General features: G+C 33.1%; 1 protein-coding gene across 20 annotated transcripts in view; it reads right to left on the bottom strand.

The window, feature by feature from the left end:
- Nucleotides 1–24880, bottom strand: part of VPS13B (vacuolar protein sorting 13 homolog B) — a 777539-nt gene that overhangs the window by 324347 nt on the left and 428312 nt on the right. For 8 of the 20 annotated variants that reach the window (XM_005613228.4, XM_070222393.1, XM_070222394.1 and 5 more), the window contains exons 25-29: nt 24364–24564; nt 11655–11826; nt 11008–11122; nt 9236–9302; nt 4898–5306 (exon numbers count right to left, since the gene is read on the bottom strand). In XM_005613228.4, coding sequence (XP_005613285.2) covers nt 4898–5306; nt 9236–9302; nt 11008–11122; nt 11655–11826; nt 24364–24564 — 964 coding nt within the window. Of the gene's footprint in view, nt 1–4897; nt 5307–8543; nt 8686–9235; nt 9303–11007; nt 11123–11654; nt 11827–24363; nt 24565–24880 lie in introns of all 20 variants that reach the window. The other 12 variants (XM_023649188.2, XM_070222392.1, XM_023649192.2 and 9 more) reach the window with 2 other exon arrangements.

The raw sequence follows: 24880 nt of genomic DNA, 5'->3' as shown, positions 1-24880 counted from the left end.
TGACCCAACACTACTACTCCTAAGTATATACCCAAAAGAACTGAAAACGAGCTTGAATAGACACTTATATGCTAGTGTTCATAGCAGCATTACTCATAATAGCCAATCCAAAGGTAGACACAATCCAAATGTCTGACAGATGAATGGATAAACAAAATGTGGTACATCCGTACAATGGAATATTATTTAGCCATAAAAAGGAATGCAGTTCTGATATGTGCTACAACATGGATGGATCCTGAAAACATTATGCTAAGAGAAATAAACCAGATACAATGGGACAAATATTGTATGACTCACTTATATGAAATATCTAGAAAAGACAAATTCATAAAGACAGAAAGTAGATTAGAGGTTACCAAGAACTAGGGGGAGTTATTGCTCAATGGGTATGGAGTTTCTGTTTGGGATGATGGAAACGTTTAGAAATAGATAGTGATGATGGTTGCACAACATTGTAAATGTAATCTCTGCTATTAATGTACATTTAAAAATGATTAAAAAAATATACATTTGTTATATATATTTTACCACAATAAAAATAATGGGGGAAAAAGACTTTCGATTCAGTATTTGAGACATTGTACATTTTATAGGCAAATTCTGCCTTAAAGGACACATTTAACACCATAAATAACATCCTTCTAGTGATGCCACCTAAGGGCTACGACACTGACACGGATTGTGAAAATAAGTTAGTCACATAAGTTTTTCTCACACATATGGCCAATCTCAAGAATTTCATTCAAAGGAGTTCTGCAATGAAAATCTAACTAAAATGAAAGAGGAGTTTTCCCAGCACCATTTACTGAAGAGACTTTTCCCATGGTATGTTCCTGGCTGCTTTGTCGATGATTAGCTGTCCATAAATGTGTGGGTTTATTTCTGGGCTCTCAATTCTGTATGTCTGTTTTTATGCCAGTAGCCATGCTGTTTTGATTACTACAGCTTTACAGTATTATTTTGAAATCAGGAAATGTGATGCCACTAGCCGCCTTCTTTTTTCTAAGATTGCTTTGGTTATTTGGGGTCTTTTGTTGGAGACAATGCAGAAAAAAGGGAACTCTCACACACTGCTGGTGGGAATGTAAATCAGTGCAGTCACTATGGAAAACAGTATCGAGATTCCTAAAAATTAAAAATAGAACTACCATATGATCCAGCTGTTTCACTTCTGGGTATTTAACCGAAGAATACAAAAACACTAATTTGAAACAATACATACACTCCTATGTTCATTGCATCACTATCCACAATAGCCAAGACTTGGAAACAACCTAAGTGCCCTTGATAGATGAATAGGTAAAGAAGATGTGGTATATACACAATGGAACACTACTCAGCTATAATAAAAGATAAAACCTTGCCATCTGGGACAACACAGATTTAACTTGAGGGTATCATGCTAAGCAAAATAAGTCAGATGGAGAAAGCCAAATACAATATGATCTCACTCATCTGGAAGATAAAAAAACAACAGAAACACACACAAAGATACAAAGATTAGACTGGTGTTTACCGCAGGGGAAGAGGGTGGGAGGAGGGTAAAAGGGGTAAAGGGGCGGATGGTAACTAGACTTTTGGTGGTGAACATGATATAGCCTACATAAAAGTCAAAACATTGATGTACACCTGAAATTTATATAATGTTATAAACCAATATCACCCCAATATAAAATAAATTAATTAATTTAAAAAATGAAAGAATACTTCACTGTAAAAATGTCCCCTCTACTAAAAAATACTAGTCAAAGACAACAGAAGTATTCTGCATATCAAATAGATAAAATATTGTAGTATAAATGAGCAAATTTTGAATGCACATCAAATACCTACATTGAGGAACAGCTATGTCTGATTCAGGAAGATTTGCCAGTATAAACACTACTGTATACCTATTGAAAAGTCAGAGCTGACTGGCTCATGTAGGGAAAGCAACATACTGATATTGCTTTATATTGTAGACCCAACTTTAAAACTTAATAAGTGGGAGATGAAGCATATATATTTGTTGTTTTCTTTTTACTTGTATTTGTGACCAATATTGATATTTCATGGTGTGAAATTTAAGGTGTGTAACCTTAAATTAAAACAGTAGAGGGGATATTAAAGAAAAAAGGACTCAACTTAGGGTTAAACAATTACTGTCTAAAGACAATTAAGTCATATAATTTGAGGATCATTTGTAATTCCTGAACACTTCCATATTACTACAAAAGCACAATCAGAGATGTTGCCTTTCTTTCTGATCTGTCTGCAAGATCTTTCCCTGTCTTTTCATAGAGCATTCTCCCTGTATTTTCCTCCACCTCACCCTAACCTCTCACTTCCAATATCACTTTGTTTCTTATGTTTCAATGAAATTTTGGCCTTAGCAATTATTTACAATCAAATGAAAATAATTAGAAAATTATGGAATGGAGAACATAAAATATATGTTACAAGGAATTTTCAGGAAATCACAAAAGCTTACTAACATATCTTATTTTAATGAAATTACAGGAACTCACTCTATTTAGGAAAATGAATGCTTTTATTCCAACCAGAGAGATGTTTATGGAAAATATCTTGGTTAAAAAACAGAATTTTTAAAATATAGATATCATAAGCTTTTGTTTATTCTTATTTTTCTCTAGATACAAAATATCTGTAATTTTAATGGAAAAAGTTACAGATAACACAATATGATGTTTTTCAAATGTGATGTACTACCCTAATTCTTTTCCCAACATAAAAAACTTTCCATAATAAAGCCGAACTGCTTCTGTTTCCATAGTGTTTTCCCCCTATTCTCAGCTGGAAGATCAAAAAGATGGTTTGAAAATCTCAGTGACCTTATGCGTCTGTTCCTCTTCTCTTATGGTTATGAGAAAATGTTGACTCTCAAACTGGTTCACAGAGAACTATATTGCATAAAAATGTAGGTTTCTTTTTTTACCCTATGTAACTTTAATATGTCATATTACCTAAATATTAGATATTTATATAATAAAGGATAATAAGGAAAAAGCATAAAGTTCATTGGCTCTGCAATGAATATGTAGCCTCTTTTCTGGTTAGTGGTTTGTCTCTCATGTCACTTGTAATTGCTCGATAAAGACTAACTCTTTATTCTCTACCATTCATGTGTTTCCACAAACTATCTGAACAGATGAAAACAACTGTGTAGTGCTGTCAGAATATAGCATATGCAGAGAATACTAATTTCGCATCTCAAAGTAATCAATTTTATGACAGTCTCTAGCAAAAATTAGAATGAAAAGAACAGGAACTGGTTTGTATTGAGAATTCATAAGTATAACACACTGAATTTATCTCTAGACATCTTGATAACTAAGGACTACAAAACTCTACAAAAATTTCTTATTTAAAGAAATGTTAAAAAAGAGAACCATTACTTTGAATAAAGCTTAATTATTGATAATATTAAACAGAATACCTTCCCTAATCAAGATCATCTGTCTACGGGAGACAGAACAAGAGACAGACTAGACTGAGAAGAAAGAGAATAGAACCAGGTGCTTTTCTTTTGTTATTTACCATCACTGACCATTCAACGTCTTCTTCCTCCACATCATAACTAAAAGAAAAAAGTTATGCTGTTTTCATGAGTCAGTCATAATCATCTATCCCTCAAATATCCATTCTCTCTTCTCTCTCAAATTCACAGGCACTAATTTATTAGCTGGGTACACTACCACATAGGTAAACATTGTTACTCAGCCTCTCTTACTAAGTTTTGGCCAGTGAGGTGTTAAGCAGTAGTGAAATGTGAGACTTCCAGAAATTCTACTTGAAAAGAAAGGGCACAACCTTCTCCTGGTAAGACCTCCATTTGCTGAGAGCTTACTACGGGACTGGCACCACGCACATAGTCTTCAGGTAGTCATCACTTGAAAGTAAGCTATCAGTAAGGCCTACTACCAAGCTAGTTACTACTATTATCGATTTATACATAAAAACTTAGATTAACTTGCTCAAGATTTCACAGTTCATAACTGGTAAAGCTGGGATTTGAACTTAGGTCTGCGTAACTCCAAAGTCTATATCATTAACTACTCTGCTATAACCTCACTTAAAATTCTTTTTTTCTTTTTTTTTTTTTTAACAGAGTAAGCCTCTGCTTTATTTTTATTTTTTGAGGAAGATTAGCCCTGAGCTAACTACTGCCAGTCCTCCTCTTGTTTGCTGTGGAAGCCTGGCCCTGAGCTAACATCCGTGCCCATATTCCTCTACTTTATATGTGGGACACCTACCACAGCATGGTGTCCCAAGTGGTGCCATGTCTGCAGCCAGGATCCAAACCGGCGAGCCTCGGGCTGCCGAGAAGCGGAATGAGTGAACTTAACCACTGCGCCACGGGGCCGGCCCCTTAAAATTCTTAAAGTTCTTCATTTTTTTATAGCATATGGAAAACTAAAATTTTAAAAGTCACTCTTGTAGATGGAGGCAGTGGCATTATCAATTTGCCTCATTTTAAAACCTAGAATAATTTCAGAGGACACTGAAAAGCCTGGAAGAAGCCACAGGAGCCTTGATGTATAGACTAATTTTTTAAACTAATTTTTAATTACCTTAGGTATACAGAACCCAACATATGAATTTAATAAAACAAAAGACAGAAAGAATAAGGTTTATTAGCAAAAACCCTGAAGAAAAAAATCTCATATTTCTTACTCCAGTAACTGAGTCAGAAACATACCCAATATTCTGACATAACTACTAAAGATTTAGTTGTAGAATGACTACAACATATTTGCTCTTCCTAAAACACATGAAACTGAAACTACAACCAGCTATCATAGTAAAAAAAGAAAAAAAAGGAGAAAGAAAGAAAACTAAGATCTCTAGAAGAAAGTTACTTAAAATCAGACCAAAAAAATTATGAAGACAATACCTTCAATACTTGGCTGCATTTCTTCTGTTTTTGGAACAAAAATTCTGATTATGCTTGTGTTGATATAAATCAAGGGTAAATTGCGTGAAGTCAGTGTATGGGTCCTCATGGGCTGACCAGGAGATTTTGTTTTCTCCTTTTGGGTCCTTGGTAGTTTTGCTTGAAATATACTTGCAATGGCATTAAGTAAAGGAAAACAAAGGACAATATCAAAAGCTTGTGCTGAAAGAAGAATTTCATGAAGAAAATGAGGGGAACCATCCATTAAACTCTCAGATAATTTATGAAAACTTCTTCGTTCATTTCTTGATATTAACTTGTGGCGGACATTTTTTGTTACGGCTTTTGTATATGTCAAAGAGAGAAATCCATGCTGCTGATGAGCGCCATCTAGAAGTTTTGCAGTTGTCTGTTCCAGAAAAAGGAAATGACAATACACATTTCATTAAAAAAAGAAAAAAACAACTATTTGAAAGCAGAAATGATTTCAGTTGGTAGTATAACCTTTTATTATATCTACACCTCTTAATGACTACAATACTGATGAATTCTGCAGATGGGGCAAAAGCTTCTAAGACTGTTAGAATGACTAAACTGTAAGTCAGGAATCCTGAGTTCTAGATCCTGAGAGAGGTAATTAACCTCTCTGTGCCTGTTTCTATGATCTACCTTTTCTGCAAAATTCAGAATTAGGAACAGATCATCGTTAGATTTTATCTTTTCATTTTTCATAATTTTCCATTAAGAGTACCAATATGCTGTCATAATATGGGTCACAGAGAGTTGCTTAAGCAGGTGAAATTGAAATAACCATGTTACGTATTTTCATTTGTGAAGCCCATAAAAAGAGCCTCATTGATACCATACTCTGATAACTGAACTATTTAATGCATGTTTCTTGGAAACGGTAACATGACATAAAACTAAAACGTGACTTTCAGAACTTTCCTATTTTCAGTGGCTATCATAATTATCAAGTCTCCTAAAAATCACATTCCTTGGATTTAATGCTTGATTAATATACACACAACATCTGATTAAGACTAAAAACTGTATCATTGTAATTTCAATATTTCTGACAAAACTTGTCTAATTAACTCTCATACCCCAATTGCACAGTATAAACAAATTATGGTAAGACCGTATACTTGTAAGATTAAATTAAAATGCATACTTTTTATTGCTCAACACATGAAAAGGATAGCTTTTGAAAAAAGTTTTCCAGAACCAATTTTATGTGCATAAAATTCTATTTTGCAAATTACTCAACACAAACTTAGAGTAAAGTTGTTATACTCCACATTCCCAACCCCTCTTCCCAAGGCCTGATAAAGTTTTTTAGTTATTAGGGTTCAAAGAATGATATTAAGAAAGGAAGTGAACTGGGGCTGGCCCCGTGGCCGAGCGGTTAAGTTCGCCCGCGCCGTTGCAGGCGGCCCAGTGTTTCGTTAGTTCGAATCCTGGGCGCGGACATGGCACTGCTCATCAAGCCTTGCTGAGGCAGCATCCCACATGCCACAACTGGAAGGACCCACAACGAAGAATATACAACTATGTACCAGGGGGCTTTGGGGAGAAAAAGGAAAAAAAATAAAATTAAAAAAAAAAAAGGAAGTGAACTGAGGGAAAAAAAAGAAGGAAATATAGTCACATAAACAGGCAAAAAGTGAGAGGTGGCAAAGCAGCAAGGGGTCTGAGCCTACACTGTCCCATTACTAGTAAACCTCTTTTGCTTCCATTTTCTTCCTCTTATGTTATTGCCTATTGCCCAATGACATGGTGGGAAGAAAAAAGTATGCCATTCAGCTATCACTGTTCATTTTGTTTTTAATCTGAACTTTACAATGAAGAAAGCTAAGATAAAATTTACCTTCGTATTTGTTCTTTTTTAAAAAGTTAACTTTCTGACCGTTAAAAAAAAACTTGGAAAGTAGGCATTAAATAGATGTGCAATATAATCATTTTTCATATAATTATCCTGCCTTCAGAATGTATTTTATTGTTTCCAACTTTCTCACTGCCTCTCATCTGATTTCCCTTTCACTTTGCTTTCTACACTCAACACAAAAGGACACATGGTAAAGCAAGAAAAAGTGCTCCCAGTCTTATCACCACGTTGCTGCAACAGCGGATGGAGAAGGGTGGCTATGGTCTGGCCCCAGCAGAAGAGGCCACAGCAACACTGTCTGTCTCTAGGTGCGCAAACTGGACTTTGGGGAAGGGAGTGGAATCAATCACTAATCTAAATAACCCAACTCAAATCTTCATTAATGGTAACACTTGAATGCCGGAAGTAGTATAAAAGGGGTTTCAATGTATAAATGTTTTGATTTGGAAAAAATATTTTTAAATATATTGAATGTTGGTACTCCTGAAAGGTAAACTCCCATGAGAGAAAGTTTGTTTGTTCATCCCTCACTCCCTTAATATAAGGGGAAAGAAGTGAAATGAATGGATACCAGCTGGAGTTTAGATAATATAAATATTACTTTTTATGAGGTAATAAAGAATCTTTTGTACTATTTAAAATAAAGAGTTAGAAAAAAGCTGATAATAAAAGAAATGTTAGTAAAACAAAAAAACGTAGAAAAATTGCTGAAGAAAAATTTTAAAAAGCAATAATAATTTTGGGGTTTTTCACAAATAATGTTAAAATTGAGAATGTTTCTCATGGACACTAATGAACATTCAAAGAGAAGAAAATAAGTCTAAACAGAACTTCCACTGACATAAAAGCCACATTTAGAGACATCTTTTTCCAGACAAGGCTAGAAAAAATTCAGAAATCAAATCAGAAACTAGCACTTGCTATGCAAATACTATAATAAACATTAAATCTAGGAACACAATTATTTAAAATAATTGGGTAATTTTTATAATGCTAGAGATATATGTCTCAAATTCCTTTTGAGCTATAAAAAAGAATAGATAAATAATAGTTCACACATGCTGAGAAAATATCTAATAATGTTTGCAATGATTTAATAAATTAAGAGAATCGCTATTACTGTTGTGACATGTCCTTGATATTTTAAAATTACATGCATTTTTATTGACTTTAAGAATGGCACTTAAAAGAATTAGCTTAATAACGCGTTCAGATATATTGTACCATTAGAAAAAACAAAGCTCTAAACTTCTAAAAGCCACTGCTGTACAGTAGTAGTGCTCATCTTGTATCCACTCAATGACAGATGTACAGCCTTGTCTAGATTCAAGAGGGCACCAAATAAGATACTTTGAATTAGTTGTTAGAAGGAAATGGAATAGAAAAAAAAAAAGGCAATCTAAGTAAGATTCATAAAAGGAATGACAAAAGCAGCATGGTCAACTCTTGATCATTCAATACACGCACAATTTAAAAACGCTATATTTAACGTCGCACTTTGATTTTCTTATGCTGACGGTAAAATTAGTTTGTGTTCACAAAACCAGAGTGACAAATAGCATACGCAAGTAACCCAGAAACAAATTAGAGTACAGTGGAAAACCAGTCTATAATTTAAAAATTCATTATAGTTCATTTACAAAGTGGATGATACAGAGGAAGATGAAAATCAAGAGTTGACTCTATGGATAGTTCAATTCCGTCTCTGGGTTCTTGTTAATGGGAGTTCTGTAGCATAATTTAAAAATGATTTCTTACAGAAGGAAAGAAGCCAGAGCAATTACTGAAAGGGTCCTGCTTGCTGATGGGTCGAACCAACAAGGTGCGTCTGTTCAGCTTGTCAGTACAGGAAAGGAAGACACCTCCACATTGCCCCAGAGACCAACACTCTTCCCCAAGGCTTGAGGTGATGGACAGGAGCAAAGAAGGTGAAAAGACAAAAAGCAATAAAAGCCATAAGCAAAAAACTCTAGATAGTTTTAATTTTGCTCAAGTTTGCATAGGTTTAGGTTTGAGCCACTGCAGGTATGGCCTCTGTTGGGAATATCTTCTGCAAAAGCATTGTTAATGGAAGTAAACAAAAAATAATTGCTTTCAGTGTAAAATGACTACACTAGTTTATGATAAAGGACAACCCACATGAACTCACTTATGAATGGAAAAACTGCTAAAAAGTCAACATAATACATTAATGATAAAGTATAATAACAAAAGAAATCCTACCTTTGCCTTTTTGAAACATGTATTTAATTGCTATATAGGAAAATGGTTACAAAACACAAGCAGCTTAAAGAAATAAATAGTTTTATTTTATTAAGTAATTTTGGAAGTATAAGTCAAAAAGAATTTATTATGAGCTCTAATTCTTGTAACCATTAGTCCTATTGCATGAAAGAACAAAAATAAACAGTTTATATTTCCAAAAAGCATAATTACTAAATGAATCTCACCACAGGTTTTTCCTTGCACTGTAGAAATACTCCTTCAAAATGTCCTGACTGCCAACCTTCCCCTGGCCTGGAAAACATAAGTTCACCTTATCTGTTCTCTTCAATTTTTCTGAATTAAAAAATTGAGCATATAAAACTATTTCAAATAGTTATGATGTAAACAACACCACACTAAACTAAAACATGCATCTGACAATGCAATCAATGGAACCATTTACATTAGCACTAAACCCTGGTAGTTCTGCATGGAAGTGTTTGTCTTAATGGTAAATTGTATATTTAATTTTTTGTTTAATTCTGTCTTACCCATGAGACTATGAGGTCCACAAGGGCACAATTTATGTCTATTTCTGTTAAACACTATATCCCCAGGGCTTAGTGTAGTGCTTGGCACATAATACTCAATAAATATTTTGATTAAATGAATGAATAAATAATTATCCAATATTTAAAACTTACATAAACTTAACAGTAAAGTCACTGATGATCTAGAACACAGATTGTAATATTCACATCATCAAGAAATTAGTTCATCTACAATGTAATATTCATATATCACTTGCAAGGATCATTTTGAATATAGACATACACCATTCAAAACAAACTAAAGAGCTAAACATTCCATTATCAAAAATCAATTAATGGTCCACTGTTAATACAACAAAATCAATTATCATATGCTTGGTAAGATAAGACTATTACAATAGGTCTTAATATATATGCAGCAAAATATTTTGAACTTCACGATTATGACAATTTTTTGGCTGTGACAGATTTGATATTTACTGACACAAGCAATATGATATATGCAATAAAGGATAAAAATTCAAATGTTTTTAATGTAGAATTAGAAGCCTTTTTTAAATAAAAAAAAGACTGTTTTTAGGGTATATAATGCATCACTAAAGGTACAGATACATACGTGCATCCGCTGGCACTCAATAAATAATTGTTGAATGAATATTATGAATCCAGAAAGAAATGAACTTTAAGGCTCTTTCTATGCCAAAATAGTATGAAGTTAAAAATACGATGCCATTTAAAAAACAATTTTTAAAAAGTATGTGTGAGTTTTACGGTATGTGAATTATATTTCAATTAAAAAAACTCCAAGGTAGTATTATAAAGCAAAAAACCCAAAAAGTATTTGTGTTTTTATTTGGGAAAAATTAATGACAAAATTGCTATATAGCTTTGTAAAAATATCTAAAACTTTACTTTTTTACTACCATTACTTGTTGTTATAAACAAATCACATTTGCTTATAATCATACTTTTGATAGAAATTTATTAGAGATGAAAAAATACGGTTCTAGGAACATTCACCACACGTATATCAATCATCTGTGAGATAAGAAAGTCTGCAAAGTGCAAAGAGACAGAGATGTTGCTCCATTTCAACCTATGTTATACTGGCATAGGGAGTAGATGGCGAGCCTACAACAAAAACCAAAGCCATCAACCGTGTTCCAGGCATCTTAGCAAATATACAACGTTTGTAACAAATTGTGGGAGATGATTAGTAAAAGTAGCTGATTATCATTTAATATGGCGTTGTGGATATTTATGAACAGATTTGCCACCTTATAAAACAAAGCATTATATTCCATATATAAATGTATACCAAATAGAATTAATCAATTTATCTGTTAAGAACTCTGGGAATAAGTATAGTATTTTTTAAAAATAATTAATCAAATTAAAATATAAAAATTCTTATATAGGCTTTGTTCAAAGAAAATATAGCTTTTCCCATATTAATTATTATTTACCTGCTTCTATAGTGATCAATATTGAAACTTTCTACTTTACATTTCACTTTGGTATACACATCCTGGACATCTATGGATGCACTGAGATCTTCTAGTTCACTGACCATACAAAGCTCTGCAAGAAGAAGCAACATTAATACCAACATAGGGCCTACAATCAATATTAAAACTTTCCATTTTACATTTCATGTTGGCATATATATCCTTGACATCTACAAAGGGACTGAGACTTTCTATTCATTAACCACATAAGATTCTACAAGAATAAGCAAAATTGATATCAATATGGGCCTCACAATTAAGATAGGATACCTATTTCAAGACAGGGGAAATTCTAGTTAATATGTGAAATGCTATATCTGATAGTCAACAAACTCTGCAGTACTTTTAGTGACAATGATATAATGCATCAATATGACCAGTGAAGAAATTAGCTCATGGCTTTTGGAATGAATTTTAATACAAACAAGACAAAATTTAGGTATTACGTGTAACATGCTGGTATTGCCAAGAGAAATCACTTGAATTAGATCTAATGTTTACTTAATTTAAATGACAATGATAAATAAAACTAAGTCTACTATATCTTCTAAAAATAGTCTTTAATATTTTTATCTTTTCAGTAGAGAAGACAAGTCATCCTGTACCTGTGCCTTTATTTTCAGGATCTGGAGCAAAGAGCTTTATAGTAATTTTGGGGAGCACCCACTGCATCCACAGACTAACACGTCCACTGGATCCACCAATGTTACTTGTAGTTTGTTCCAAGGTAACAGAATCTGAGAATGGTGAATCATCACCTGCTTGTACAGAATCTCCCTGGGTTGAGAAAAAACAACAATACAACACTTTGTAACTTAAAGAAAAACAAATAAAAAATTATAATTTAAAATGTGCAATTATTACTTATAGCTTCTCTATATTATACATGCTAATCATATAAATGTTTATGCTAATACATACTGCTAATAATATAAACATATACTAAACAAATGGTTTTTATGGTTACAACATACGTGCCATCTCAATTTCCTCTGAAAGTACATAAGATCCAGAACAAGTTAGGGTCACACCAACGAGTATTTCCTTCTAGAGTAGGGTCTGCAAACTATAGCCAAGGGCCAAATGCGGCTCCATTTTTGGAAATAAAGTTTTACTAGATCACAGCCATGTCCATTATTTTGTCTGTGGCTGCTATTTCGCAGGGTTGAGTAGTGCCTATAGAGATGCTACGGTTCACAAAGCCTAAAATATTTACCACCCTGCCATTTACAGAAAAGTTTGTCTATTTCTGTAGAGTATTTACGTATGAATGTATAATAACCATAGAAAAGTGATTAGCATAATTAGCATGGTTGAAGAAATAGCAAAAACATTCATCATGCCTCATATATTTTAATATAAAGACATTAAAAAATTAGTAGATTTGATAATAGATTTTTAAAGTTATTTGTGAGGTTAAAAGTCTCTTAATTAGAGGTACAGAGCATGAGCCTATTCAATTCAACAAATCCCTACTGAATTCTGGATATGTACAAGGTCCTAAATTTGGTACTAATAAACTTTCTGTAAAAGATTTGTTGGGTTGTTTTTTTACCTTTTCAGGGCTTTTAGTGGCCTGGGGAAAAATAAATCCTGATTTGGAGTGGAATAGCTTTAGTCTCAAAGGCAGGAAGAGATGGTGCCAGAGATAGTGATCACTCACTCATGTATTCTGCACTTCTAGGATTAGCTACCAAGTATTTGGGATTTTAAAATGCCAAACTTTGCTATCTATTTAAGACTCCCAAAAATCTTGGAAGCCTAAACCCATTCCCTGAGAACTGACCAAATTAACTACAGCATGCTTATTTCTTTAAAAGATGGGTATATGTATTTAAACATAAATTATATGTACTTAAGCTTAGTCTGGTGGGTAGCAAGATGTACCAGGTTAAAGACTTCAGACACTAGCCACGTGACTTAAGCTCTCAGCGTTTGTTTTTTCTTCTAAAACGATTATCATAATGATGTTTATCTCTTAAGAGCTGTTAAGATTAAATAAGAATAAGAATGCAAAGTGGTTACACACAATAAATAATTCATAAATAGTAGGTATAATTATCACCATCAAGGTGAACCACTACTTAGAAATTGTACACTAACGTTCTTACAGAATTTGGTGTCTTATTACCTTTTGACTTTCTCATTTTGTCATCTAACTTTAACACATTTTCCTTTGCCATATATTCTCAATTTCTAACTTCTAACTTCTTCTATGTTAAGGCATCATGACCAGCAGTCAACAGTCAGAACAAAACATCCCTTAAAATTTAATAGAAAACAATACAACATGGTCACTATACCATTTTGTATGGATAGTTTCTCAGAGTAGAAGCCACTAATCTCTTAGCCTATTCATGAGCCTGGTACCTAAAAGCAGGCAACATAAGTAAAGCCTCATACAAAACAAAATAAAAAACCCTGCTCTGATTACCACAGACATACTATCTAGACTGAATATACTTGAATAGGTACATTCAGTTCCTATATTAAGTTTTTACCTTGACCTCAGTTTTACATCTTTCAATCAGAAGAAGATTTAATTTCCTTGAATCCTCAGAGGGAGAACAAACAGGGAAGATTTTCACAAAACAAGGCAAGTATTTATTGTTGAAATTCTTAGGTACTAAGCACAGCAAAGCAATAGTGTCCTGTGATTGACTGCAACAGAAAATTATACACTTAAACCTGAAGATAGTACAGTTCTTCCTTGTTCTAATTACATCAAGCAAACTACATCACAAGCTCACTGCCTGTGATGTTTTCACATAAATGCTTCTCCAAAATAAGTGGTCCTAAATCTGCTATAATTGAAATTCCTAGAATTTGTGAAGCTATAAAAATTCCAGGTTTTTGGTTAGCTGTCTAAAGTAATACAACATCTAATGAAAAGCACAAACTAATCCCAGAAAAGGATGCATTTTACGAAGTAAAATTCAATAAAAGACAACATAATATAGTAAGTGTGCCTTTCTTTATGAATAGGTTCTTGGGCAGAAGCATTTATAAATTAAATTCTCCCTCCAACAGTGGGAAGGAGCTTAAGTCACGTGGCTAGTGTCTGAAGTCTTTAACCTGGTACATTTTTCTGCAGAGAAAACAGCAACTCAAATCAATGAGACTTCAATTTTTAACACTATTAGCTATATTCAGTAGGAATGCTAAGAAAACTGTGGCTTCAAATTTAGTCTTAAGTAAGCACTCCTGAGAAAACATTTTGCTCTCCTTCTTCATGCAGTTTCAAGTTTCATTTTAGGTTTACAACATTTGGTGTGGTGTTGTTAAATATGTTTGTACATTAATTTTCTGCTCTATTTCCAAAGCTATAGCAAAAATCAAGCCAGAATTGGAGATGCTGAACTATTTTCCCATACCTCTTTATGCCAAGTTCTAAAATATACAATTCAATTCTTTCGCCATTTTGTTGCAAATTGACCAAAATATTGAGTTTATTTTCCTAGCTGAATTTATCTTTGTTCATCTGGAAGAGCAAACACTTCAGCCCTTCATCCTTGGCCTGCTTCAGAGCTCAGGGATGATCACAGTTTTGGCCACATTGCTACTCTCCCTTATCAAAATAACTCCAGCGTTCTTGTCCAATCACAAAACTTCCCAAAGGGCTAAACACTTCCACCACTGTTTGTACTTAAGTCAACAGTAACAAGTGGCCTGCTGCGGTTTCCACTACCTTTACTCTCACTATTTCAGTACAAGGGCGGGAAAAATGATTAACTGTTTCTAAGCTCAGTACTTAAGCCTCTCACTCATATTTCCCCCTCTATCACCACCCAGATTCGTACTCAGGAAATTAAAAGCTGTATTCACTGAAAAGTATGGAGCTTCCTATCAACATGCTGACATGAAAAGAATTACTCATAGTTTAAATTATAAACATCCAAGGATCATATAAGCAAATAATTATCTTCTACTTAATACAAACAATTGTTGAGAGGGTGCTTTTTAAAACTATAGTCATTTGTAGCAAATTCTTTTTAGTTGAAACAGTTTAAAAATAATAGCTTTGAACCAACTCAGCAAGAAAAACAATACTTTACATAGCATATGTTTCAAAATTTTCATGAACTTTTTTAAAGGCTAATATTAATTAACAATTTAAAAAATTCAAAATTTCAGTGGTTCCCAGATATATAATTGACATAAAAAAAAGCACCACAAATGTAAAGTAACCTCAGATTAATAGGATATATTTACACAATAAAAACATTTGAATTTTAAAAACAAAATCAAGTAAGCCAATAATTGAGAACTAGAGAAATTTTATGATATGACTATCTTGAAACAGGAAAAGCATTACAAACAAAATATTTTGTTGATTGGTATTTGAAAGTAAACAATAACCTTCATTTCTCTAACCTACTTTGAAATATCTTTGTTCTTTCAACAGCTATTCAATTGATTAGATGACAATCTAAATGCCAAGATTTCCACATTTTGAATAAAAGTTTCTTTCTAAATGTTGAAGATAAAACCATTTAAAGACAAATATTAAATGAAATAGTCTATTTTCAGGAGGAGGTATAAAATTATTATAAGACATTTAAAATAGTAACTAAGTAAAAAGTTCAAAGTAAATTTACTTTCTAAAGGATCGTTTAGAATAATAATTTGAGGTAGATTACTGCTTAGGTTAACTACCCTTGAATAACTGAAAAACTGACAAAAGTTTTGCTATAGCAGTTCATGCCAAACAACTTCTTAGTCTAATATTCACCTTTTTTTATTGAGATATAATATAATATATAATATATTATAATATATAATGTATTATAATATATAATGTATTATAACATTATATATAATATATAATGATATAATATAACATTACATTTGTTTCAGGTATAGAACATAGTGATTCAATATTTGTATATATTCTAAAATGATCACCATAATAAGTCTACTTAACATCCATTGCCACACAGTTACAAATTATTTTTTCTTGTGATGAGAACTTTTAAGATCTACTCTGTTAGCAACTTTTAAAAGTACAATACAGTATTATTAACTATAGTCATCATACTGTACAGTACACCCTCATGACTCATTTATTTTATAATAAAGTCTGTATCTTTTGACCATTTTCACTCATTTTGCCCACCCCCCATCCCCCAATATTCACTTACAATTTCACTGAAAATTAATGGATTTTAAACAATTACTGGACACTAAGAAATGAACCACTTTATGCTGGATTTTTTTGAGAACTAGTACGCCAAAAGCAACTTTAATTTCTAAATCAATAAAGACCAAGGCAAATTTTGCCTGGAAAATAAGATTCCAAATATTGGGGGTTAATCTGTCAATTTTTACCTTAGGTTGAGCTGTAAATCAATATTCTAGCTTTCACTCAGCATTTCAGATTTTTCTAAAGCTTTAAAATTATTTCCTACACCAATAATGCTATGAATAAGGATGGCAATATTAAACATATTATTCATATATACGAGAATGCTAAAATGCAAAAATGCTAAATGGTTTGCCTATAATCACAACTAAGCTGGAAGGACTTAATTTCACGAGGGCGATATAGCCACCCATAATAACTGCCCTTTCTATATCAGCTTTATGGAAACTACCGAAAATCCAGAAGTTCAGAATATCATTTTATGTAATTACAACAGCTTCCCAAAGTCTCACAGTTTATGAATTTGCCCTGAAATGGAAGTACGTGAATGTGCATATATTTGTGTATGTGTATTATGTTTGTTTTGTTTATGTGTTATGAAAACAAATCATTAGGTGTTATGAAAACAAATGTTAGTGCTTTCAAAGATAGTTTTTATTGTTGGGCTGTCCTGTAAACAAAATAACATAAAAATTTTAATGAACACAATTATATAATGCTTCGCTTTCCTGAATATCAACCTGAGAACAAATATTTAACAACCTTAACTAGCTGAAATACAGTGGAGTTCTTCAGTGTACTTCAGCGTACAGGTAAAGTCTTATTTATCTCTGGGCCCATGATAACAACTTGCGTGGCAGAGACAGCATTGTGTATACCAAAATTTTTGCTCCTCCTTCCATACAACAGAGAATTGTCTCTGGGAAGCAACAATCCAGTTATGGGCTAAATTTCCCAGCCCATAACTGGATATATATATATATATACACACATATCCATGCCCCAATTCAAATATTATAAATTCTTCTAAGGATAAAGGCCTGTGTCTTAAATGCTTACATTTTTTAAAAAGCTGAACATGATTAAGCTATGTGTCCAATTTAAGAAATTAGAAAAACAACAAAATAAACCTGAGAAAAAAACATTATATATCTTAGTAGACTAAGATAGACGGGAAAACAGTTACCCTTGAGACTTTTTAAACAGAACTCTGTGGTACATGTAGGTTTGAGGGCTTGATTTTATACTGCTGTAATGTTTCAAAATACTTATAGCTATGAAATTAACAGGAAAGGGGTCCCAAGATAGTGACGATAGCCCCTGGAGTCCCTCAGAGAAGCAAACACATAAAATCTCTTTGGATAACCAGGCCATCAATCACTATGTGAGAGTCTCATAGATAAAGTTCCACTAATGAACAACTCCCAATATAAAATTATGTAACATATAAGGAAACAATCTACTATGAGCAAGAGTTAAGAACACCACAAACAGTAGGTCTCAAGAAATTCAGATAACAGATCTGATAAAAAATATAAAATAATTATGTTTAAAACAGTTAAAGATATAAAAACAAACCAAAAATATAAACTCAAATATAGTTTTATGTATTTCCATCAAAATGTATTTGTAGTGATTTAATAAACATACACATTTCTATGTCCTGCACCACAACGAATCAGATTAAATTTAATCACAATGTGAGTTGATAGTCCCAAATCATTTAACAACCATATATTCAAGAACAATATGTTTAAAATCTACTCTGTACCAAGCACTGTACTGGCTGCTTAAATTAGGGTTATCCTTTGATAATAAGGATAACAGATGAGGGATGGTGGTGGAAAGTTTAAATTTCATATCCAGTATGGCATTGAAGCAATATAATCATTACCTGACACCTTTACGTTTGAGCCAATGGAAACCACTCAGTCTAAATCATTTTACTTCTAACATGTTATGTTTGACTTCACATGTTTTTCAGATGAAAAACAAAGGGCATAAAAATACAACTAATATGGAAATAGAAAAAAGCAATAAGGGATCAATTTTTCATCTCTTGCTATTTGTACAAAATTTATTAGAGCTGAAACAGTGCTAGAAGTTTTCCTTCACACAAAAATTTTGTCAAGAGAGAAATTTATATTCAACTTAAAAATACTGCCTAATATTTTAAAAATTAAGTGGCACATTTACTCAGCATAGTACTAGAAGTCCTAGCAAGAGCCATTAGGAAAGAAAAACATAAAAGGCATCCACGTTGGAAATGAAGTAAAACATCTCTGTTCACAGAGAATTGACCTTATATGTAGAAAACCCTTAAGATTCCACAAAAAAACTGTCCGAACTAACAAATGAATTCAGCAAACTTTCAGGATACAAAACTACAGGCAAATATCAGTTGTGTTTATACACACTAACACTGAACAATTCAAAAAGGAAATTAATAAAACAATTCTATTTACAACAGCTTCAAAAAGAATGAAATACCTAAGAATAAACTTAAGAAAGGAAGTGAAAGACTTGTATGTTGCAAACTACAAAATATTGCTAAAAGAAATTACAGAACACGTAAATAGATAAGAAGATGTCCCATGTTCATGGATCAGAAGATTTAATATTAAGATAGAGAGTTATCATTCAATCCGTAGAGAAGTTCAGTTAGGGAAGATGAAAAAGTTTTGGAGATGGATGATGGTGATGGTTGCAAAACAATGTGAATGTACTTAATGACACGGAATAGTACACTTAAAAATGATTACAAGGGCAGTTTTACGTTGTGTATATTTTACCACAATTAAAAAATGGACATAAAAAGTTAACTAAAACATAAAATCATAATTGCACAGTAACAAAAATATGTTATATTTATTTAGCATCTATAATAAATATGTTCATTAGTTTTATTTGATATAGATTGGGAGTGGGATTCAAATCTTTATTTTATCATTAAGTATTATTTTGTCAATGAGTAATATAAAATTCTCTTTCTTGGAATACAGCAATACTAGTGTTAGAGTTGGGAGCAGGATCAAGGTGCTTGCCTGTATTCCCTTTACATTAATTACACGAGTGTCCTTTGTCCATCCGGTCCTTACCATTCATTCTCCTCCTTTTCTAATAATCTTCTAATTTAAAACTTGTTCCATATCCAAATAACACCTAAACCAACCCCCTCCAATTTAGATGAGATATGTGTTATACCCAAGTGCCGTTTCAGTTAGAATTACCTTGTTGATTACCATAGGAATATATAATGACTGTGAGAATTTTCATATGAAATGTATACTTTTCCAGAGAGGAAAACAGGAAGAAACACTTGACATCTCATTTTATGATGACAGTATATTCTTGATGCCAAAATATAACAAAGGTATGGGAAAGAAAAGTTAAAGACCAGTATCGCTCATAACTATAGATGCCAAAATCCTAAATAAAATGTTAGCAAATACAATCCAGCAAGAAATAAAATGGAAAATATATCACAACCAAGTTGGGTTTGTTCTAGAAATGCCAGATCGGCTTAACATTTGAAAATCAATCAACGTAATTAGCTATATTAAAAGAATAAAGGAGAAAAAACAACCAAATAATTATCTCAATTGAATAAAAAGTATCAAGTATTGAAGAATACATCTATTATAAAAGGGGCAAGACCGCTTAAAAGAAAACTAAAATCTTATTGAAATTAAAGGACACAAATAAATGGAAGGATATACCACCTTCACAGGGTATATGGGCAAATTGTTACATACATAGTTAATATTTGTACTAACATATTGAGATGGATATTAATATTATCCCCATTTTTACAAATGATGAAGCTATGGCAAAGAAGTTAAATAATGTGATCATAAGTTGCAAAGATAAAAACTCAAGTTGTCTGACTCCAGAGTCACTTCCACAGCTCCATTAACTTAGAATCACCCTAGGATAAGTTGGCCCAGTCCCTACTTTTTGCGACATTAACTCCAATTTACTATGTTTCACCTTTCTAGTACATAAAATGCCGATGCTGGTCTAAATGATCTCTCCAACAACTCCTTTCAATAATATAGCTGTAAGTTGATGAAATTAAGGGAAACATCTTTGCTCATTTGTCAAACTCTGCAAAATTATTATACTAAGGCAGAGGAAGGCAATTCTTAGGGCTGATAAAAGAGTCTATGACAAGGAGTTGGGGAGTAGCAGACACAATTTAGCTATTATTTCACAGGAGGAAAAAAAAATACACCTTAGAGAAAATAAACTACTAACATTTCATTTTTCTGTTTGAAAGGTTACTATGGAAACCAAACACACTACTCTGATTTTCCCTTTTCTCCCTTTGGTACCCACATTCTCTGCCAAAACTTTGAAATATGCTTGAACACATTTGGGGATAATATTAACTGTCACTCTGCTTCTAGACCATCCACACTAGTACTAAGCAAATCACACTAAAATGACAGACAGTGCTCTTCTGAGTCAGAAAATCAGCACTGAATAAATTATCTTGAAAGACTCTGGATTCACTTTCTTCCTCTTACCCTGTAGTTTTTATACCAAATACTTCGGTTATCAACATATTTCAAGAGGTAAAGAAAAATTAAAATAGAATTTCTGGTATTACATTAATTTTGAAATGAGTTGTCAGGCACAAGTCATATTAGATGCATATAATTTCTTCAGGGCAAAATTATTTCATTAAAAGTTACTCAACCCCTGTACACCAATGTTCACAGCAGCATTATTCATTATAGCTTAAAGGTGGAAACCCAGATGACCATTAACAGATCAATGGGTAAAGAAAATACGCTATATACATATAACAGAATATTAATCAGACATAAATTCTGATACATGCTATTACATGAATGAACCTTAAAAACATTGCGCTAAGGGAAATAAGCCAGACACAAAAAGGACAAATATGCTATGATTCCTTTTATGTAAGATATCCAGAATAGGCAAATTCATAGGGACAGAAAGTACATTAGAAGTTACCAGGGACAGGGATGAGAGAATGGATGGATGGTGAGTCTTTGTTTAACACGTACAGAGTTTTGGTTTGAAATAATGAAAAAATTCTGGAAGTGGATAGCAGTTACTTGCACAACACTGTGAATATACTTAACATCACTGAGCTGTACATTTAAAAATGGTTAAAATGGTAAATTTTATGTTACTTATATTTTACTACAAAAAAAAAATCACCAAAAAAACCTTAATTAATGGTATTGAGAACCTAATATAATATGTACAAGGCAGAGTGAGCAAAACAAAGACTGATTCAACAGTCAAAAGACTAGTTCTTAGTACTCAATGATGTTAAAGAAATTTTAATTCAGGCAACATGGCAAACTAAGCTGAAATGAACATTTTCCTTTTCTACTACAAAAGCACAGAAATTCTGGATAAAATATAATAAGAATTTCTTTTAATACATTAAAGTGCTGTCTATCTTCTCTTTGGCCTTGTAGATCTACTCTCCACCCTTTACCACCCCACCTTCTGTACCTGAGAGGCTAACCAGTATGAACAATTTATACAAATACTCTTGCCCTCTGGTTTCCGGTTGGTTTCAGCTAATGAGGAACAGTGGCAGGAGACAGGAAGGAGGGAGAAGAATGAAGTCAGGGTATTTACTCCCTGTTCTGATAATTCCCTTCCCACCTTTAAGCCTATTGGTAGCAAGAACATCCTAGTGTTACCAGTTCCAGGTACCCTACTATCTCCTGTGGTTTCCCTTTTCGGTCAACACGTTTGCCCTTTTATTAAACTCTCCTAAAACTGCCCAATTTGAGAATGTCATCTTTTTCTGATTAATAGCATAGCCAAATTTGAAATACATAAAGGCAAATCTCGAGGTGTCAGAAATGAAAAGAGAAATGAAAAGGAAACACAGTCAGGGTTAATGAGTAGAAACTGAGTCCAGGTGGCAAACAGAGGTGTCAAACTCAAGTAAGGGTTTAGAGGTCAGCAAAGACATTTGAACACTCACTTAGGGGCTTGAGATAAGGCTTAGAGCCTGAGTTAAAGAGCCCTTTGCATGAGAGCCATAAAGAGCTGCTTCTTCAGCAAAAGAGACAATCCACATAAGGCTTCATCAGACTGAAGAATGCCATGGATGCCTTCCAGATAGGGCACCAAAGTAGGGAGGGAACAAGAAAGGAAAACACCAACCTCTCTCTCCTCTCACACTCTAATCTCCTGTTTTTATTACCCACTGATTGAAGTCAAGTAGATTAGAAATAGCTAAAGGAAGAGTTTATAAAATGGAATAAAGAAAGGGAATTGAAGAAATAACCTGCAAAGAAAACAGAGAGAGTTAATGAGAATGGAAAAAAAGAGGGAGGGGGGCAGAAAAAAGAGCAAAACAAAAAAGCAGTCCAAAGACATGGAAAGAGAAAACGAGACAGGGACAACACTAGGATTTATTCAGAACTGAGTAGAGTAGTCGGTCACACGTGCCACAGCTTTCACAAAGTACCAAAGTACTTCACAAAGTGTATTCTGTGTAATATTAATATGTAGGTCATGAAAAAACGGTCTTTGGTTAAATAAGTTTGGAAACTACTGTATTCAATACAGTTAAATGGTTTTCTTTATGGCAGCAGCTTTTTACTCTAACAACATTAGGAATCTCCAAGAAAGAATTCACTGCTTTTATCCTAGCAGGGGTATGCCTCAATGACTTCATAAGGGCACATTTCTGGATTCCCCACCTTTGTCTCATTTAGGAGAAGAAAAAAAGTAATCCCATCACTTAGGTCACTGTATTTCTTAAGATCTGGAATGAGCAGGGATAGAAAAGGAGGTCAAAGAGATCTACAACGTATGTTGAAGCCTCAAAGCAAGTAAAAAACAACTGCCCTTTTAACTGAGTTTGTTTGCCTTTACTCATTTGTAAGAAAAAAAAGTTAACATCCTTTTTACTGGATTCTTTTTGCCATTCTGTATTTGTTTCCAGAGGAAATTATGCCTTCATGCAAAAACAAAAACAGAACTTCTACTTCCATCGATTATAGTAGTTCTCAGAGGTGAAAGTTCAGTCCCTTAGGGTGTGTTCTGGAAATGTATTAGGGTGTCTTTGGTTGACTCAATAATCGGGTGTCACTACTAGCATTTAAGGGTTAGGAGTTAAGGAACCAAGTGGTCCTATGATGAATAGGACAATCTTGAAAAATGAAGATTATCTCACATATTCACATAGATGAAAATCCTGTTTATAAATATTTGGGCATAAAACTGAATTTTAAATTAAATCTAAACATAATTTTTTTTGGCATTTCTGCATGGTTTTATTATACACTGAGTGTTCCAGAAATACAAGCACTGAAATAAAAGGAAGATTGAATTTTGTTTTGTTTGAAACTTTACCAAGAGTTTGCCACTATTTCAGAAAATCACACCACCACCAACAATACCACTTGGGGTATTTAACAGGCCTGCACAAGTCTATTTGTATCAGTCACATTCACAGTAATTATATTCACCTGACTACTTCATTATATCTTCTAAGGCAGTCATGCCTGAGCATTTATATATTGAAATATACATTATTAAATCTTAAATTACTTTCCTTTTATCTTTATACTTTAAGACATAGATCTTTGAAATTATATGTATCTAGGTTATATTATTTTTTATTTTCATTTCAGAGTAGTAAAGGAGGCATTACAAAATACTTGTTATAAAAAAGGGGCACTGGCATGTGGTGTGATGTTACAGTGTTAAAAATGAAAAGAAAGGCTTTTATAATCAGAAGGAAGGAAGAAGACTTTGAGTCCAACAGGACTGAAAAGAACTAATCTAAAGAAAACAATAACACTCTGGTTCAAAAAACGGGTAGAGGCAAAGAGGGTAGGGGAAGGAGGAACATGAGCCACTTTTTCACTCAGCTTCTAAGTTTCCATACTTCTGAGGAAACATACCTTTACTGTGTCTCAGTTTTTACTATTTCACAGAATCCCACTGTCCTGAACTACCCCACTACCTACTGAAAGTGATTAAAATACTTGGTAATAAAGGTAACAGTAATACACAGCCACTGCTACCACAGTTCCTCATGAGCCTTCTGACCCTGCCAGCTTCCAGAGGTGAGGTCATCCTTGTTTTCAATCCTAATACGGAATTCTGTGGTATACATCACTCTTCACGTGGTAACAGAATGCTGCAGAAACACTTACCTCAGTCGTAGTTCCAATGTCAGCAGATGGGCTGCATGTGCTGGTGTCTGGAGGAGCTGTGCCGACACTGCTTCTAACCGGAGAACCAGGGATAGGCCCTGCCAAGGCCTCTGGATAGGCTGAAGGACTGAGACTGCCTCTCTTCTGAATCTTATTCCAGACCTTATTCATGTTATCAGTTAGTTCATATAAGAGCTGCACCTGAGCAGAAGGGAACAAAAGGGAAAATAAGTTTTTCAACTTCTAGTCACAATTGACTAAAATACTAAATGTGAGAAAATTAAAACAACTCTTGGCAAACAAGAATATATATGGGAAAAAATCTATCAGTGTATCAGTGATCATGATATTACATCATGATTTATAATGTACAATACATAATTATTATATATTACATATATAATTATTACATACATGATGAGGAATATTTTATCATGACACTATGATACTGATGAGATATACAGAGAAAAAGAATTCATATAATGAATTTACAATTTTAAGTATTTTATCATTTGAA

The sequence above is a fragment of the Equus caballus genome, chromosome 9, assembly GCF_041296265.1.
Source record: "Equus caballus isolate H_3958 breed thoroughbred chromosome 9, TB-T2T, whole genome shotgun sequence".
Lineage (NCBI taxonomy): Eukaryota > Metazoa > Chordata > Mammalia > Perissodactyla > Equidae > Equus > Equus caballus.
The sequence above is the reverse complement of the archived record's forward strand: the minus strand, read 5'-3'. Positions and strand labels throughout refer to the sequence as shown.